Source organism: Protopterus annectens, chromosome 2.part0 (genome assembly GCF_019279795.1).
Source record: "Protopterus annectens isolate FY-2018-M chromosome 2.part0, PAN1.0, whole genome shotgun sequence".
In the NCBI taxonomy this organism is placed as follows: domain Eukaryota; kingdom Metazoa; phylum Chordata; order Ceratodontiformes; family Protopteridae; genus Protopterus; species Protopterus annectens.
Window position 1 is genome coordinate 1728506737 of NC_056728.1, and position 18925 is coordinate 1728525661.

An 18925-nucleotide genomic window follows, 5' to 3' on the forward strand; every position below is an offset into this window, starting at 1 on the left:
ATGATTAAAGTCACTAAATAATGATATGCATTTGAGTTTCAGACTTCAAATCATACAGAAAATGTATGTTAATACAAACCCTGTTACTCTAGCCATTTTCTAAGTTTATAAGAGCAATATTTAAAAGTTGACCCTACTTTTATCCTTTTCCCTCAGTTTTGTCAGGCTTTGTCCAGATTTCTTGCACTAGGAAACTAAGAGGTATGGTGGGGGAGTATTACTGAGTAAGGAGAGAACAGATGTATAAAATGGGAATTGGATTGGGAAACAATCCTGTCTTTGCTACTGCTTGTTGTTTGTGAAGTTGTGCTAGATGGACTGAGATAAAGGAGTTCATTAAAGGAGGACCAGAAGGGATTTGGATTGCACTGATATCTGTGTTGGAGCAATTGGTATTAGGATTGCTCATCTGATTTAATCTTTCGTTTATGAAGGGTTCTAAGGTTTCTTAAATTTTGCTAGGCACTCTGTGGTGTGTTTTAAGCCAGTTTGTCTATGCTTCCTCTCTTAGGGCTGGGTTTCATATAACTCTTACTGTATGAAAAAGTGTGTATGATTCAGCATATTAGCTAACACTGTGTTAAAATTAGATATTCCTTTGTCAGAGGGTAAAGTATTTAAGGATGTCCACTTATCATGCCATTGGCTGTTGTTGAAAGCTTCTTCACTGAATTTTGTAAGAATGAGTATTTTTTTTTTTGTGTATGACTTATTTTTTTAATTATTTAGTTGTTTTAATACAGATGTGGGAGACGGTCACTGATTGTGTGAGGTCAGCATCTAAAGGAGGTTATATTGAGTGGATTGGAGGTAAAAATCCATTCAAGTGGGTACTGTGTAATTTTTTGAATCTTGTAATTGTATTAATAACGTGGATGAATTTATAGAGCCTTATTGTGCATTTGGGGTGCAGTTGTATTGGAGATGTGACAGTCTATGCTAAGATCACCAAGTATTATAGTTTCTTTGTGTATGTAATGATATACCCAGTGCAGGGTATCTTTGGCTGCACTGGCGTTATATCTTGGTAGCATCTATAGTGCTGCAATACATATGATTTTATAATTATGTATAGACTGTGTTGAGAAGCTTTGTGTTTTTAAATCAGCGATATTTTGAGGGTATGTGGATATATCTAAGGTATTTTTGTAAGTAATAGCACCACCAATGGCTCTCTTATTTATTCTGTCCTTTGTGATAACATTGTAGCCTACTGTTGTTATTTGCTTGTTATTTAATCTGACTTTAGTCAAGTTTCATTAGTGACAAGTATGTCAGAGTTATAAAAAGCTATACATGCGCACATGTATCTTGTACTTTGTTACAGATGCTTCTAAGATTTATGTTGAGTGACAACAGGACATTACTGTGGATTTGGAAAAGAGACTGCTCAGATGTTTTCATAGTGGGGGTAACTGTGGGCATTGCAGTTGAGGCTGGGTTGGGATGGATTTTTCAGTAATACCAACGTAGATGTGATATGCTTATGTAAAGCAGCCATTTGTATTTATATTTATGCATTACAGTAATGTTTTGTGCTACAGAATTAGTTTGAGTGTGTCTGTTTTTGTAGATGGCCATTAACATGGTACAAAAAGAGATATAGTTAACAGGTAGCAGGAATTGCACTATTTTTGATTTTCTTGGATTGTGAGAGAATTATGTAGGCATAGTGTGATGGAGGGATTGATATAGGTGAGCAGAGTTAGCATTAATAATAGCAGGGTGTGGAAAATAAGCATTTTTAATGTCATGTTGTGTACTGTGAAAGAAAACTGTTAGCAGGAAAAAGTGACTTTCGTTGCAGTCAGTTAACTCTTATGTGAAGAAGTGATGAACCACCGAGCTGCACAATCATTAACAGTTGGAAAACTTGTAATAATAAGGCTGTAGCAGTCCCACAAAATGAAACAAAACAATATTGGCAGAACATAAATAAGTAATTATTGGTCAAAATCAGTTTACAGCATGTGGTGAAGCAGTAGATGCCGACATATGGAAAGGAAATATATGAACATTTGTAAAAAAATTGCATATAAGAGTATTTTTGGAGTGCGGTTTTGCTACTGAAATGCAGAGTGAGAATTATAGGTTCATAGGTTCATAGGGTCATACTAGGCTATCTGCCCTAGGGAATTTATAAGCCTAGGTAGAGTGTGTTTGGCTTTCACCACCCATTTTAAATTAATTTTGCTATGCCCTTTTTTGAGGTTAGTATACTGTGCCTCTGTCTAACAGTGACACAGAAGTGATACCCGGGGTAAACCTACAATCTCCCATCCACTCATCAAGATTCCTCTTGAAGAGAGTCAATGAGGGACTCTTCCTAACCTGGACTGGGATTTTATTCCAGAGTGAAGGGAGCCTCTGGGTTATGAATCTGTCCCTCCAGCATGTTCTATTTATTTCAGTGCTGAGGTTCAAGTCTCTTGAGCGCGTAGCTCGATGGAATTTGGATTTTCTGAGGTGCAGCATGTCCATTAATTCCGGGTTGGACATGGCTTTATACGTCAGGCACAGATCGCCTCTGAGCAGGCGGTATGCCACTGAGTAGAGCTGGAGTTTCTTTAACCAGGCAGCATATGGCATCTGTTTGAGCCCTTTGATCCTCTTGGTGAGGTAGTTTTGGGGTCTTTCCAGTTGCTGCAGGTGTCTGGTAAGGTACATCCCAAAAGGGGCATTGTACTCAATTATGGGCCTGATGAGGGATGAGTAAAGAGGCACGATGACCTCCCCTGATCTAGATGTGAATCCCTTCATGATTAGGTGGGCTATATAAAATGTTTTTCTAACCACTTTGGCCACGTGGTTGTCAAATGAGAGATTGCTATCAATTTGGGTCCCCAGGTCCCTAATTACTTCTTCCGTACTTAATGGATTACCACCTATGTGGTAATTTGTGGGCACTTTGTTTTTGCCAAAGGGGATGACTATACACTTTTTGGCATTTAGCTTGAGGCCATGGCTCTGGCACCAGTTGTCTGTTTCTATGAGGCCCTTTTGGAGGATGCTTGTGTCGGCTGGAGAGTCGATTATGGCGCCCAGTTTGCAGTCATCTGTGAACCTGGTCAGCCACAGTCCTTCCGTGTTGGCTTGTACCTCCGAGAAATATATACCGAACAAGAGAGGTCCCAGGACTGAGCCTTGTGGGACACCACTTGTAACTGGTTTGGAGTCTGACATGGCTCCAGCAATTCTAACCATGTGGGTTCTGTCCTTGAGCCAGTTTGCAACCCATCTAGTGACATAGGGGTTTATATTTAAGCTGGTGAGCTTATCTATAATGCCCGAGTGAGGTATTGTATCAGAGGCTTTTGCGAGGTCCAGGTAGGCTGTGTGGACCACCTTCCCCTCGTCAATGGCCTTGGTGACTGTTTCAAAGAAATTGACCAGGTTTAAGAGGCAGGATCTGCCCTTAACAAAGCCGAACTGGGTAGGATCCAGTGTCTGTAGGTCCCCAATATCTTTATTTATGAGGTCCATGATGATCCTTTCCATAGCTTTGCAGACCAAGCTAGTCAGGCTTATGGGGCGATAGTTTCCAGGATCCGTTGAGGCACCACCTTTGTGGAGAGGGACCACTGTTGCTGTACGCCAGTCTTTGGGTACATATCCTGTAGTAAGGCAGAGATTGAACAGTAGTTTTATGTTTGGGTTTAACTCTTCTTGGAGTTCATGTAGGACGCAGCCCGGGACACCATCTTGTCGCATTGATGCTGTGTTTTTTGCTTTGGAGAGGGCGGCTCTTACCTGAGCATCTGAGATATCAGGGGGACAGAATTCTGCTGGGATAGATATTTGCCTTTTTGGTGGGGATGGGGGGAGAAGTTTGTACTGAACCTGTCAGCTAGGATGTTGGCAATGTCTATGGGTTCGGTGTATTTTTTGTCATTTTGGACTAATTCTGAGCATATCTGCGAATTCCCACCCAGGTTCCTAACATAACTAAAGAAAGCCTTGTGATTATCCTTAGTGTCCTGTGCAATTTTTCTCTCTAGGCTGGCCTTAGATGATTTTATGAGTGCCCGTAGTTTTTTGCTAATACTGATCAGAGATGCCTTCCCTTTTTGGGATTTTGCTCTATCATGTAGTAGCTTCCTCCTTCTATTGTATAGTTTGTTTATGGCTGGGGTCCACCAGACAGGACATCTGCCTTTGGAGGATTGGGTCTTGGTTTTATTTGGGATTGCATGATCCATGCATTCCTGAAGGTGTTCATAGAATGCGTTTATAAAGGATTCTGCGGTCTGGGCCATATTTTCCACAGGCCGGGGCTTTGAAGGATTCCACCTCGGTTTTGAGGAGTGTGAAATTTGCTTTAGAGAAGTTTTTCACTGTGGTTTTCTGGGCAGGGGGTGGGGTCGGGATGTGAATATCCAGTGAGATTAGTTTATGGTCTGATCTTACCAGTGAGGGATACACTTCTGGTCTGGAGCATAGAGTCCCCATGTTGGTGATGATCAGGTCCAGTATGTTTTCCCCTCTTGTGGGAGTGGTAACAAGTTGTTCCATAGCATTTGAGTTTATAAATTCTAGGAACCTTTGGGCTAGGGTTTGGAGCTAGAGTAATGCTCCCAGTCTATATTTGGGTAGTTGAAGTCGCCCAATATAATGATGTTTGGAAAGACCTTCATATTTTCCTGTGTTCTCAGAAAGGCCGAGTGGGGTTCCTGGGTTTGGGAGGGTGGTCTGTAGCAGGCTATAAACTGGAAGGCAGTTTTACACACTGTTAGTTGCACATGCATAGTCTCTGATACTTCGTGCTGTGCCATCAACCTGGAGGTGTGGGTATCTTTGACGAATATTCATACTCCCCCTCCTTTTGTGGTTCGGTCCAAATTTGGGGCCAAAAAGCATGGTATGAGGTATTACCTGGTAGTGCTGGGATGCTCTTGGGAGCCTTGAACCAGGTTTCTGTTACTGCACAGATATCGATGTTCTCCATGCTAAGAAGAGTTTCAAGTGCGTGCATCTTGAGGTTTAGACTTCTGGCATTGAGTAGCATTACTCTTAGTTTCTTATCCCTTGTGATACCTATGGAGGTGGGTTTGTCTTTTGAGCCTTGCCTAAAAAAGGCACTATGGGGGTAGCAAGAGCCTTTGCCAATATCCAAAAGCCCAGGGGTGACAGGTGCAAGCCGTCCCTAGTGAAGCATCGTGGCTTGTCGAGCATGTTATCCCAGGCTGACAGGCATTGGATCCCCTTTGAATGACACCAATACTTAAGCCAATTGTTGAAATTGATCATCTTGTCTTCATATTGTGACATCATTCTTGGTGAGGGTAAGATGCTACTCAAGGTCAGGGTCATACCGGCCTGGGCTACATGCTCTGAGAGCTCCTCTATGTCTCTTTTCATGTAGTCCAGGGAGGTACGTCTCAGGTCATTCACACCAGCATGGACAATGACTGAGTCATATTTGTACTTGCCTTGAAGTGACCTGAGTGCTTGTGTTATGTGGCGGATCCTAGCGCCCGACAGGAAGTTCACCGTGACCTTCTCCTTGTTCAGCCTGGTGAGCGGGACGTCAGTGTGCCTGACGATAGAGTCACGTATTACAAGTGAATCAGGTGTGTTGTTTAGCCTTAAGGGCTGTGACTGTTCGGCACACTGGCTTTGTGAGCTATGTGTTGGACGTGTTTTGTTTTTGGGGTAGCGGTTGCTTGGGTGTCTGCTTTGGAGGTCTCTGCTGCTTAGGCAGATTTTTATTTAGAGTGTCTGAGTATATTTTTGTGTGTTTATGTGTTTGGTTTGCTGTATGGTAGGTCTTTGTGAGACTGGAATTGTAGTGAGTGTGGTTTCCTTCTCCTCCTGACTGGTTACGCCAGTACTGAGTTGAAAGAGTTTAGCCTCCAGTTTGGCTATATGGTTGCATCTCTCACATGTGTTGGAATTTGTTGGGAGGAGGAGAGGGCTGTCTGTGTACATGAGGCAGTTGTAACATTGCCTCAAGATTCCCAGATTCACCAGCTGGACCGGAGAGGAGATTGACAACTGACCTTTGAACATGCTAGAATAGTATTGGGAATTCCTTTATCATTGAAAAAAAAGGGCCAATGGGGAACAAGGTATTCAAGCGGAGTTTGTGAGGGTGTAGTGATTTCAATTTTTTAGTGCTGACTTATATAATTGTTTTAGTGAGCAAGTGCCAGGTAACTTAAATGCAATGTGTTACAGGTAACTTAAATGCAAAAATGACAAACATTAACTTTCTTTCAAGTGAAACAAGGAAATAAGTACAGTAAGCAGTGCAGATATCACTAGGGATCCACAGAAGCGCTGAAAAGCCACGTTTTAGGTGGAATTAGCATTTCAGGGAAATAACAAGCAAACAACAACAAGCATACAAACAAAGCTAGATTCAGCAGGCCTGGATCTAGTCTATGCTACTGCAAACAAGGTGTACCAATTTCAGTAAGAAACAGTTCAAATATGCAGGCACTATAAGCCTTTAACCAGAAATTCCCAGCTCAGAAGGGCAGAGTCCAGCCTCTCCTCCCACAAGAGTGCAGACCACGAACCTTCTTAATGTTAAATAACTGGCCTGAAGCCCAAGTGCTTAAACCAGAACTAATACACTTTTAGAATAACATGAGCCCTCAATCAGCAGTTCCCAACTTAGAAGGATGTAAGCTACCTGTCCTACCACCACAGTGCAGGCCACAAACCTTCCTAATGTAAAACAACTGGTCTGAAGCCCAAGTGCTTAATCCAAAAGACTTAGAATGATAGCTACACTTTAATCAAGTTACTACCAAGCAGTAATAAATACAATTGAATACTTTAAAGAATGCCTGGATTAGTGCTCAGGTTATACAAACAAAGCTAGATTCAGCAGGCCTGGATCTAGTCTATGCTACAGCAAACAAGGTGTACCAATTTCAGTAAGAAGCAGTTCAAATATGCAGGCACTATAAGCCTTTAACCAGAAATTCCCAGCTCAGAAGGGCAGAGTCCAGCCTCTCCTCCCACAAGAGTGCCAGACCACGGACCCACTTAATGTAAAATAACAGGCCTGAAGCCCAAGTGCTTAAACCAGAATTAATACACTTTTAGAATAACAAACACTGAGCCCTCAATCAGCAGTTCCCAACTTAGAAGGATGTAAGCTACCTGTTCTGCCACTACAGTGCAGACCACAAACCTTCTTAATGTAAAACAACTGGTCTGAAGCCCAAGTGCTTAAACTAAAAGGCTTAGAATGAGTTACACCAAGCAGTAATAAATACAATTGAGTACTTTTAAGATGAAGCAAAGCAAAATAAAGTATGAAGAAACACAAATACAGTAAAAGCAGATACATTTTTTTTTTTTTTTTTTTTTGAGTGAGCAAATGAGATGGGCCCTGGAGGAGTATCCAAGTGCAAATTTACAAGAGGGGCGGGCAGTTTCAAAGCGACCAAGATTAACACCAAAACAAAATCATGGAGGGAAGGTGGGGACCTACTGAAAAACAGAGTCACAACTTCCAGCTAGATATTGCTCAATGCAACACAAACAAATTAATTTAAATTGTGTATTATTTGAAAAAAGTGCAGATAAAAATTTACTTAACTTCACTTATGCATTCAATTGATTGCATGCAGGTCTTAGCTGGCCAAAGCTCACAGTTTAAACAGAAAATAATTCACTGTACCACTTGTATAAGACAGAAACTGAATAACAATGAAGTAAACTACCTCCACTTATCACTGGCGATGCAGGTTTTTTAACAAGCTTTAACTGAAAAAAACAGAGTCACAACTTCCAGCTAGATATTGCTCAATGCAACACAAACAAATTAATTTAAATTGTGTATTATTTGAAAAAAGTTCAGATAACAATTTACTTAACTTTACTTATGCATTCAGTTGATTGCATGCAGGTCTTAGCTGGCCAAAGCTCACAGTTTTGTCAACCTAATAGGAGTCTGATGGATTAGACATTATGTGTGGATTATTTTGAATGGGGTAGGGCTTATCAGTGTGCATTTCTACTGTTATGTGTATTACGTTATGTGCATACCTTTAACAGAGGGGTGTAAGTAAAGTTGTGGGCAGAGAACCATTTCTTTAAATATAATAGTATGCCCCTAGTTTTGTAGACAGCTTTATATGTGTTTTCAGTAGCTTAGATTCATAGGAAGAGTCAGTATTTTTAAGTCATTTTTATCATTGCATTTTTATTTTTTTGTGGTGATTTCAGTCACTTGTACTGTTATTATTTTATTTATTTATTTATTTATTTATTTATGTATTTATTATTTGTTAACCGGGCTGGCCCAGCTGAGCAAAAAGCCAGTTTTCAGTGGAGATCTGAGGAGAAAAGCTCCATTTACAATTACAATCTTTCAAGACAAAAAAATTATATCACAAATGGCAAACAACAAGAAAAAATATACATCAGGGTGAAATAAATGAGTTTAACAGTTTTGTACAGGTTTCAGTGCAAGTCTATACATTAACAGCAAGTTAATCTGGCTTCAAAGGATTATTTAGAAGAAAGAGGATGTTGGTGTGTAGCAGTATTAGTACTCTGGAGAGGGTGTTGGTGTGTAGTAGTATTAGTACTCTGGAGAGGGTGCTGGTGTATAGTAGTATTAGTACTTTGGAGAGTAGAAAGACACTGGGGAAAGAGAAAGATATGAGAGAAGGAAAGTAGATTTAGGAGGTGGGTAGTTGGTATCAAGTTGAAGCTTGACAGGATCAAGTGTTATGTAATGTTTAAGTTTAAGTTTGAACTGGGACTTATGAGGGATACTTCTTATGTTATGTGGGAGGGAATTCCAGGAGCGGGCTACTGAGTATTTGTATAGTGACTTCCCAATAATTTTTGTGGGTTTGTAGGTGTCCAGAAGTTTTTTTGTCAGATGTACGAAGATGACATCTTGGGTTGTATAGTGCTACAATATTAGAGATAGAGGGGCAGGAGGTGGGGTTATAAAAAATAGAGTGTGTTATATGCAGTTGAGGAAGGAACAGTTGTTTGGGGAATTCAGACCATTGCAAAGACTTAAGGGCATGGCATTGGTGGGATTTACATGGGAAATTGAAGGCAAACAACTATTTTATTGTAGGTTTGCACTAGTTTGCTGAGAAGATATGACTGAAGGTTAGTAAGGACAGGAACAGTGTACAGAAATGGGGTAAGAGGAGAGATGTGGTTAGGGAGGGTTTGGAGGAGGAAAAAATGTATGATTACGGTCTATGAGGCCAAGTTTTTGGTTGGTTTTGTTTATGCATTGATTGATATGTATATCAAATTTTAGTTCATATCGATGGTGACACCAAGTAATTTAGTATGTGGTTCAGGTCTGATGACTGTATTCTTAAGGGAGGTGATGGAGAAAGAGGATTTATGTTGTGCTAGAGTTTTAGGAAGAAAAAGTGGGAGTTTAGTTTTCTTAGGATTTAAGATTAGCTGATTATCAGTGAGCCAGTTTCAATGGAAGAGAAAGTGTCTTGGGTAAGAGAAAGGAGATCTGGGATACTATGGTCAGTGGTAATAAGGGTGGAATCATCAGCAAATTGTAAGAGTGGTGACAGGTTAGTAGCATAGTGTAAGTTGTTAGTGAAGATGCTGAACAAGTGGGGGACCCAAAATAGAGCCTTGGGGAACACCAGTGTAGACAGGCAGAAACTGTGAGTTGACAGTTTGCCAGCATATAGACTGTAGTCTATTAGATAAATATCTAAAAAAACAGGCTAAGGAGTGGGCAGAGAAGTGTAGGTCAGAAAGTTTAGTTACCAGTTCAGAGTGGGAGACAGTATCAAATGTCTTTGAGAGATCAAGGAATAGACAGGAAAGAAGTAGGTTATCATCACGGGCTTCAGCTACAGTTTGGTTGAATGAGAGTAGAGCAGTAGATGTGCTGTGGTGGGGTCTAAAGCCATGTTGGGTGGGAGCTAAGAGATTATTATCAAGCAGGTGTTTAAGTAGCTGAGAATGAACACATTTTTTAGTATTTTGCAAAGAGGGGATAGCATACCAATGGGACGATAGTTTGAGAGATCGGTGGAGTTACCACCTTCATGGAGAGGGATTGTGTAAAAGGATTTCCATAATTCTGGGACAGGAGACTCAGTAATGAAACGATTAATGAGGATACAGACTGGGTAAGCTATAGAGTTGGCAGCAATTTTAAGGAAGTAGGGGGGTACATTGTTTACAGAGGGAGAGCATGGTTTGAGTTTAATTAGTTTGGATTTGATAAAGGCAGTGGGAACAGGTTGTAAGAGAAGGTATTATAGGAAGGAGGACTGGGGGTAAAGTCAGAGAAGAGGCATTGGGACTGTGTTGAGTTAGTTTTTTGTTTGTTTCTATGAAGTAGTTGTTTAATAGAACAGCTGTTTCAGTGGCAGTATTGAGGGGAAAGAGTTTGGTGTGGGAGGGGTACTGGGGTAGAGGATTGTGTTAATGGTGGACCAGAATTTCTTGAGGCTGGTATGTGGGCTGCAGTAGTTGAAGTGAAAAATAACTTTTTATCTTTAATGATTAGCTTTTTACACGTTTCTAAGTTCTTTGTAGTGTTGGAGTAGGGGAGGGGTTTTATTTTTGACCCAGGTTTTCCAGGCAGTGTCTCTCTGGTGCATAACTGAATGTGTTTGCTTAGTGAGCCAGGGGGCACAGTTTGATTTTACTCTGATTTTTCTAGATGGGGCCATGGTGTTTAATATGTCTAGAAATATTTTTTGAAAGCAGCTACAGTATCATTAGGGGGAGGTTATAAAGTAAGGTCCAGTTGATGTTGGACAGTATAGAGTTAAACTTGTCTGGGTTGAAGTGGGTCAGAGTGAGACATACTGTGTAGAAGTGTTCTTTGGGTGACTGTTGAAAGTATCTTTGGACATAGGCAGGGGAATGGTCACTCAGAGAGTTGGGGAGTGTGCCAGGGCTATGACAGACACAAGGGGTGGAAGTTAGGATCCAGTCTATAATAGATCCAGAGGTAGAGTATTTGTTGGTTCTGGTAGTGGAGGAATATTAGTTGGTGGAAGCCATAAAGACTGAGGCCAAGAGTAGGGGAAGAGGAGGACAGTGAAACCCAATCAATGTTACCGTCTCTAAGTATAATCGTTTCGTAAGCGAAATTTTGGGAGAGCCAGGAGAGAAAGTTTTCAAGAATAGGAATGTTGTCACCTGGGAGGATATAGATAGAGATGATGGCAATTTTTTTTATGGGGGTTAAGATGGCAATTTATGATTACAATTTCTATTATTATTATTATTATTATTATTATTATTATTATTATTATATAATTTAGTTCTTCTTAAGATTCTTCTTAATACAGAATTTGTATGGAGTTCTTCAAAAGATAAATGTGCATGCAAATTTCCTTTGGGGATAATTAATTAATTAGTTTTAGTTTGGATGATTTATGAATTTGTTAGAGCTGTAGTAGGTAGTATACATATATATGGGATTTGGGGGTTTTATTATTTTACTTATTTTGCTGGTTGGTTATTTATTTATATGTTTATTTGTTTATTTATTTTTTACTTTACATATATGCATAGAATTGTATCCATAGGTATAGGTGAAAGTACATGTAAATATAAAGTGTGCAGGTAGATTAAATATTTTAAGTTGATGTGTATGTATGCATGTCTTACTTTTGTTTACTGTGACGTGTGTTAAGATACATGGTTGACTGTGTGCATTTCTTACAGGTATTTGAGTATTATTTTAGTGAGTGCCATGTGTGTGTGTTATTTCATGCTACATTTATGTTTGTGTTTGCTTTGTGTTTTGTTTTGGTGTTGTGAGATAGTTTTTAATTATGTGTTTGCATGTTTTTATATAGTTTTGTTTAAAGGAATTATTTATATTGTGTTTTAAGTAGGTTTTATAAAGTGGGGATTTTTTTTGTGCTGCATAGTTAGTTGCATGTGCATTTTATTCTGGGGATAGGCATCTCGTGCTTTTTACTATTTTTGTATTGTGGATGAGGTTGCTGTGCTGGAAAATATATTCATTGTATTTGTGCTTGAAAAGCATACTTTATTTCTATTATTAATATTGTATATACAGTTAATATATCATTATATTAAATACAGTTTGACATTTGATAGCTTCGTGAGTGGCTTTGCCCATGGGCAATTTAAAATCTAGTACCAGGCTACAAAGGCAGGTTAAATACAATAAATATGCAGACAATTTAGTGTATGCTATCAAGCTGCACACTTTTTGGAAGGCGAGAAAAAAAAACTAAAAAACATAGAGAAAGTCCTGTTATCCTACTTGTGAGTAAAGATTCAGCTCTTGAGCTTCAACTGCCAGAGCTTCAACTCTCCAGTGATTGGAGTTACTTCTTAAGAAATCACTGTAAGTGTAACCTTGAAGTTGATATATATATATATATATATATATATATATATATATATATATATATATATATATATTTTGTTCAGTTTAGTATTCTTTTACTCTTTTCTTGATAATTAGATTCGTAAAAATAAATATGGTGCATTTTTTGCTATTTATTACTTAGCTGCATTGTTTATTTATTATAAATGTTGAACTGTCTGCCTTTATTTTACATGTTTCTTGAAGATTGTCTGTGTTTTTACTAAGTTGTGTTTGTGTCATATTTTTTTCACTTTTTTCTTTTACATTGTGAATGATCCTTCTGGCTACATTTTCTCTTGTTCTTCATTCCTTTCCATGATTTTTCAGTTCCTTTTTGTTGTTTGTGATTTTTTTTCCACTTCGGTCTGCCTTTTCTTTAGGTTACCATTTAAGACAGCTTATCATAACTTCATCGTGCAGAATTAATTGCTTATTATGGTTTTAACAGTCACATGTCTGCTATTCAGCTTTGTAACTTTGAGATGCTGCAGTCTTTGACCTTGAATAGATTCATGACTTTTGCACTTTCAGTATCAGCATTTTGAAGATCACAGATGTGGGAAACTGTTGTTTATTGTTTTTTTTTTTTTTCATTTTCGTCAATAGAATTGGTTGTTCATTTTTTGTTATCCTTTTCAGTTTTGCTAGATCCATTTTTATTTTGATTTACTTGGTTATTTTGTAAGTTTGCATTTATTTTATTGTTTTCTTTCTGAATTCTTTGCTTTTTTTGTATTTTGTCATGCATCGTAAAGTTATTTTGCCCTAAAGATTTTTGTTTCAGTTGCTTTGATATTTTGTTGGTGCTGCTTGTTATTATGGTCTTTATTGTTACATGTGGCTGAATATTAAATTTGTTTTATATGTATTTATTAGTGTTTTAAATTTATTCATGTGATTTATATGAGTACCTATGTTTCAGCGCTAGAATTATATTTATTTATTTTAGGGGTGTGATAATCTCACTTTTGTTCAGCTGAAGTGAATAGTACATGTTTGTTTATTTTTCATGTGGCTTGCTTTCTTGTTTGTTTTATATCTATATATGTGTGTGTGTGTGTGTGTGTGTGTGTATGTGTGTATGAGTGTGTGTGTGTGTGTGTGTGTGTGTGTGTGTGTGTGTGTGTGTGTGTGTGTGTGTGTGTATATATATATATATATATATATATATATATATATATATATATATATATATATATATAAAAAGACAATATAGTCTTTGAAGCTTTTTTTCATTAAAACTAACAATGCAAAATCCTGATGTAGTCTGTGCAGATGTAAATCTGATTTGGTCTGGCAATTGTTTTTAGTCTAATGTAATCAACATACAAATATTTATTTAGATGATGTAATCAAGATGTAAGTATTTTTTAAAGTATTTACACTTTGCGTTAGTTGTGAGTTTTGATTCTACCCACTTCCTGGGGTTCAAGGTTAGCAGACACATAGACACACACACACCTGTCATATGCATGAAGGCTTGTTTTTCAGTTGTGCTGAAGCAATATTTTAATGATTTTTGTTATATGAGCACTTGCAAATGTTATTGTATTTGTTGGTTTCTGTTTTTGTGTCTTTATGTTTATGTTTCTATATATCAAATGCTTGTCTGTTTTGTGTAAGTGCTTTTTTACCACACAACCAATATAAAAAATAAGGCTAAGGTTGTATAGTTTCACTGTGCAGAGAATAAGAAAATACTTGCTTTCCCACTAAAAGGAATAATGCCCCTCCATCAAGTCATGGCAACTATAGTGTTAATATATTGTTTTGGCCCATTTTATTCTCAACAGGACTAACTATCAGCTGATTTCTATGCCTCTATTAGTTCACTGGGTCTACATACCCATCATCTAGTCCCTAGACTTTCTCCACAGGGCCAGGGACAGAAATAAGACTGAGACATCCTGAGACAGTGTCATATTACTGCCATTTAATTTTTTGGGCATTAGCCCTCTTCCTTGTATACTCCCAGCAAGTGCTTAGGGCAGGACATACAATGAGTGATCAGCACTAAACTGCTACTCACTTTTGCAAAAGCCTGATTTCGGGAAGCTGCCCCACCCATCCTTAGTAACACTTTATAGTAACTTACTCAGTCTTTTCCTTGAAAAACCACACTGTATGTCCCAGTCATGTTCCCCTCCCCTCTTTTTGTCCCCCAAGATGTGTTTGCCCATCCTCCCTTGCTAGCACCTCAAATACCTGAGACATTAATTGTTTGTGGATTGCCCAGGCCATAGTCAAGGCTTTATCCCCTGATACAATGATGTTAGCCCAAACAGTCTATTCAGTGGTTGGTTTGTTGAAGCAAAGCTCCAACATCAAGAAGTAAAGATTCCTTTGAGATTTTTTAGTAAACTTCTTTCTTTGGTTTAGGAACTAAGTTGTTTCTGTACTTGGATGGCTGTGCATAATGCTGTCAGGATTTATTTATAAGGGAATGTAAGTTTTGTGATTTACTGGGATGGAGTAGTGATACACCTCCCCAAAACACACACATGCACACATACCCACAAAAGTAATTACATATGCAGAATGCTGAACTTCTACTTAACAACATCAGTTTCATCATTTTTTGCTATGTACTTACGTCTCCTGTCATATTACACAACCTTCCAACACTACACTGTATGTTTATTCTCTCTAAGGAATTAAGTAACCACTATGATAAAAAAATGAGCAGATATTCAGAAAGTCTATAACTGGCTAATGCTCATTCAGAAAAAAAAAATGTGATAAGGTGTTAATTCACTGAGCACAATTTGGCCAACTTCACCTCCATATTCACTATTTTCCATAGAAAAAAACAGCCAATTTACTTTCTAAGTGTATGCCAGAAGTGATTCATTTCTTTAAGGAGATTTCTCCCTTCTCCATGTTTGTACAACTGGGGAGTTTGTGTATATAAGTTCAGTGGATGTGGGGGAATTGCTGCCACCCACATGGGGATGCAGGAGGGGCTTAAACCACTGCAAATAATACTTACACGCAGGTTCTTCTTTGGATTGACATTTCAAACAATTGAATTTGATGAGCTGGCTCCTAGCCAAGTATTGACAACATGAGTTATTGGGAAGCACTACAACATGTTTTATGAAATTAAATTAGATTTCTGAGCCATGGAAAACCCAGCCTTCTGTAAAAAAATATGTGAACATTATTTCCCATATGAGCAATCAGATAAGCAGAATAAAAGAAATAAAACTGAAAAGTAAAACTGTACCTGTAGCCACTGCTAAGAGATGTAGCTATGCAGCACCCATATGCTATTCTTTTTTGAGAAAACATTATAGGCACTTTAAGCACAAACCACAAACCTGTTACACAACTTTACCATCTCACCTGCATTTCTCCACACATTTCTCTCTTTTCTTTCAGTGCCCCTAAATTCCTACTTTTCCTTCTCAACTTTCCCCACCACCTCTTCACATTTTCTGTTTCCTCCTGTTTTCCTCCCACTCCACTTCCTTTCTTTCAAATGCAAGATCAAGTTACACTGTATTAATGTTGGATAAACTGAATGTCTTTGTCAAAATGTTTTATTAATGTGACTGTGTGCTGTTTCTATTTTTAATGTAATGTTTTACAAGCACTGTGTGTACCAGACCATTTTTGTATGTTGTCTATATTTCTATTGTAGCGTTTTTCTTATGACTCTGTGTAGTAGAACATTAATCTATGTAGTTTTATTCTCATTAGAGCTTTTCTGTCCAGACCTCCAGTGAAAAGAGGCCTTTCTTGTTAAGTCAGACTATCCTATCCTAGTCAGCCAAAATAAATAAATAATAAAGCTGTTCCACGTTCTTTGTTTGGTGCCATCTCCATAGCCATCATCAGCCATGAATGTGTGTTTAAGTATGTTTCTTTCCATTAATGTAGGCAGGTGGATAATACAATATATGAGAAAAAATGTTTATTGTTTTTATTCATTGTGGTTTATCAATGTGTGCTTATTGAAATATTTAGCTAGGAAATCAGTGGGCTACTTTAATGGTCATGAAACACTGTCTAGAATTCAAAACAAATATAACTGCAAAGACTTCATCAGATGTATTGTCACATCTTCATAAAAGGCTGCTTAGGCATTATTTTGTATACTGGAACCCTTATATTCATCCTGGGCAATAAGTGGAATATTACATAATTTAACAGAAAATGCTGACAAAGGTGTATTAAAAACTGCAGTTTTTGAGTAAATTCATTTCTTGAAACCTTCTTTTACTTTTATTAATGCAGACTGAAAACTAAAGCCTTGAAATCAAGGGTTAACATTATGGATTTCTGGAACAAGGTTATAAGTTTGGATAAGTCATACAGTAGGAGACAAATTAAAATAAATGGCTTTGATGGAGTTTTTATTTCTCTTCACAGAAAATGTTAAGCTGCTTGATAAAAAGATATTGACAAAGAGATTTACACAGGGGGATGCAAGGCAGAAAGTCAGAACTCCCTGCTGTAATACTAAAATCAAAGGAAATACCTGAAGAAGAAGAGGAAAAAAACTAAATGCTTCAGATTTCTCAGTAACACAAGAGATACATAAACATTTAAAGTGAATAGTTTAGGTTGTGGGAAAGAATTAGCAGATAAGACAGTACTTGTAGTTTGAAGTGTGGATATTTTGAAGCAGCAGTGGTCTTTAAATATTGATGGATGAAATGCCCTTTTTGTTTTGCAGGTTCAGCAGTACTTTGCCAAACAGAAGCACTTATAGTGTCTCCAGCTGTGCCACAGTAGCTGAGTGGCTGGACTTCATTAAAATGGGACGCTATAAGGACAATTTTGCCGCAGCTGGGTATCAGTCACTGAACCTTGTCATGAGGATGAATATCGAGTAAGTACCAGGAGGTTGTGCAGCATTCACAGCACTGTGGTCAGAAAGCAATTTTTCAGCAGACTAATGGAATTTAGCAGTTGTAGAGCGTTAACCATATTGATTTCCACTTTAACAGAGTTCACTTTTCTAAAACTGAATATTGTTTCTGGGACTTTATAACTTATGGGAGGTACATCTATGAGTTACTCATACTCACATGATCTAATGGTAAGTAATGGTGGAAGATATAGCAATAAGATAAGAAATTATTTGAATGGTTTCATAGTATGTGACATAAATGAGTGCATATGCTCCTTCAAAGCTGACATTTACTGATTATATTTCATATGCATTTCTCTGTTCAAGGTCTGACTAAGTCAGTGCTGAAAATTTATGTTGGATGGATACTATTTTATTCCCCTTTCCCCTTTCTTCTATTAGAAACGTGCTGCAAATAGCACCATTCACATATTAGATGAATTATCGCAACTTGTGGTAATGCAGAAAAAAAAAGTTCAAAGTCATTCATCTATGCCACAAAGCTCTTTCAGCAATTTTACAAAGCAGAGAAAGAATGGATAACTCTTGAATGTGACGAGACTGTGAAGGGTGTTGTATATGGCTCATGAAGTCCAAACACCTTAAAATGAGAAAACTTTAATTTGAAATCTAGACTTTTTTAAACTTTAAAAGAAACATACAGCAGTAGTGAAACCAGAATTCAAGGTTCAGTAGCTGGGACATCCTTTACTAGTTGTATCTTTGCGAGACAGAGGAGCAGGCATGCAGAAGGATGAAGAAGTAACTTGGGTAAAACACACTTCAAGAAGAATGCTTTTTTTACAGTACCTACCAACTCAGGCTTGTCCATTAGCAGTCAAGTTTTGCTCCCTCTTTCTTATGATGCTATTTCCCCCATATATCAGTAAAGGTCTGAAGAAGTAAATCTTTGCTCCAGCAGCATACTTTTTAAAAATGTCAGATTTTATATCTTGTAAGAGTAAAGCACCCATAATCAAATACTGTTTTAAAACTTTTTAGATTTCAATGTCATTTTCCAACAAACAGGTTTGTGTGGAACACAAGGGAATTCATTTCTCATGAGCTTATGGTAGGATAGTTATATAATTAGCAGGAAAATTAAGGTGTTTAAAGGTAAAGAAATCACTTAACATTTAAAGAAACAAAGAATGCAGTGTTAGTTTTCTCCAATAATATTATCTGTCCCACTCTGACAATGTATAATGCAGTATTTATATTTATATGTATGTATGTATATATATATATATATATATATATATATATATATATATATATATATATATAGGTCTATTTGAGATTATCAAAATCTCAGTAGACCGACATTTAAAACACCAAGCTGAAAAGCTCAACATAACACGAGTGAAACTGCAGAATGGCAACTTCCAAATGCTCGACAGTCCAAGTTGAGCGGAACATGAAATCCGCTCTTGTGTATGTTGTAGTGCGATCTCGGAGTTGGTATCTATAAGTAGCGGGGTGGATTGGGTGGGTACAGAAAGGCATAGCCCCCCTGTAAAAATGAGAAATATACAGGTTTGTATGTAAGGTTTTGTAGTTATACTGTATTTTACGTGTTAATGGTAATGTTTTAGATTGGTTTAGATGGTGGGTGAGCTGTGAGTAAGGGGAAGTAGGTAGTTATATTTGGAATGTTGTGTTTTTTTCTTTTGTGTAGGGAGGTTTGTCGGGATTTTGTAGTGTTGGGATTGCGTGTGTCAGGTATGTGAGGTGTTGGT

At 37.8% G+C, this 18925-nt stretch overlaps 1 protein-coding gene across 1 annotated transcript in view; it reads left to right on the forward strand.

The window, feature by feature from the left end:
• EPHA8 (EPH receptor A8) overlaps window positions 1–18925 on the forward strand; it is a 2987396-nt gene that overhangs the window by 2930853 nt on the left and 37618 nt on the right. Inside the window, exon 16 of the mRNA XM_044061766.1 lies at window positions 17010–17165. Within this exon, the coding sequence (XP_043917701.1) occupies window positions 17010–17165 (156 nt within the window). The remainder of the gene's footprint in view (window positions 1–17009; window positions 17166–18925) is intronic.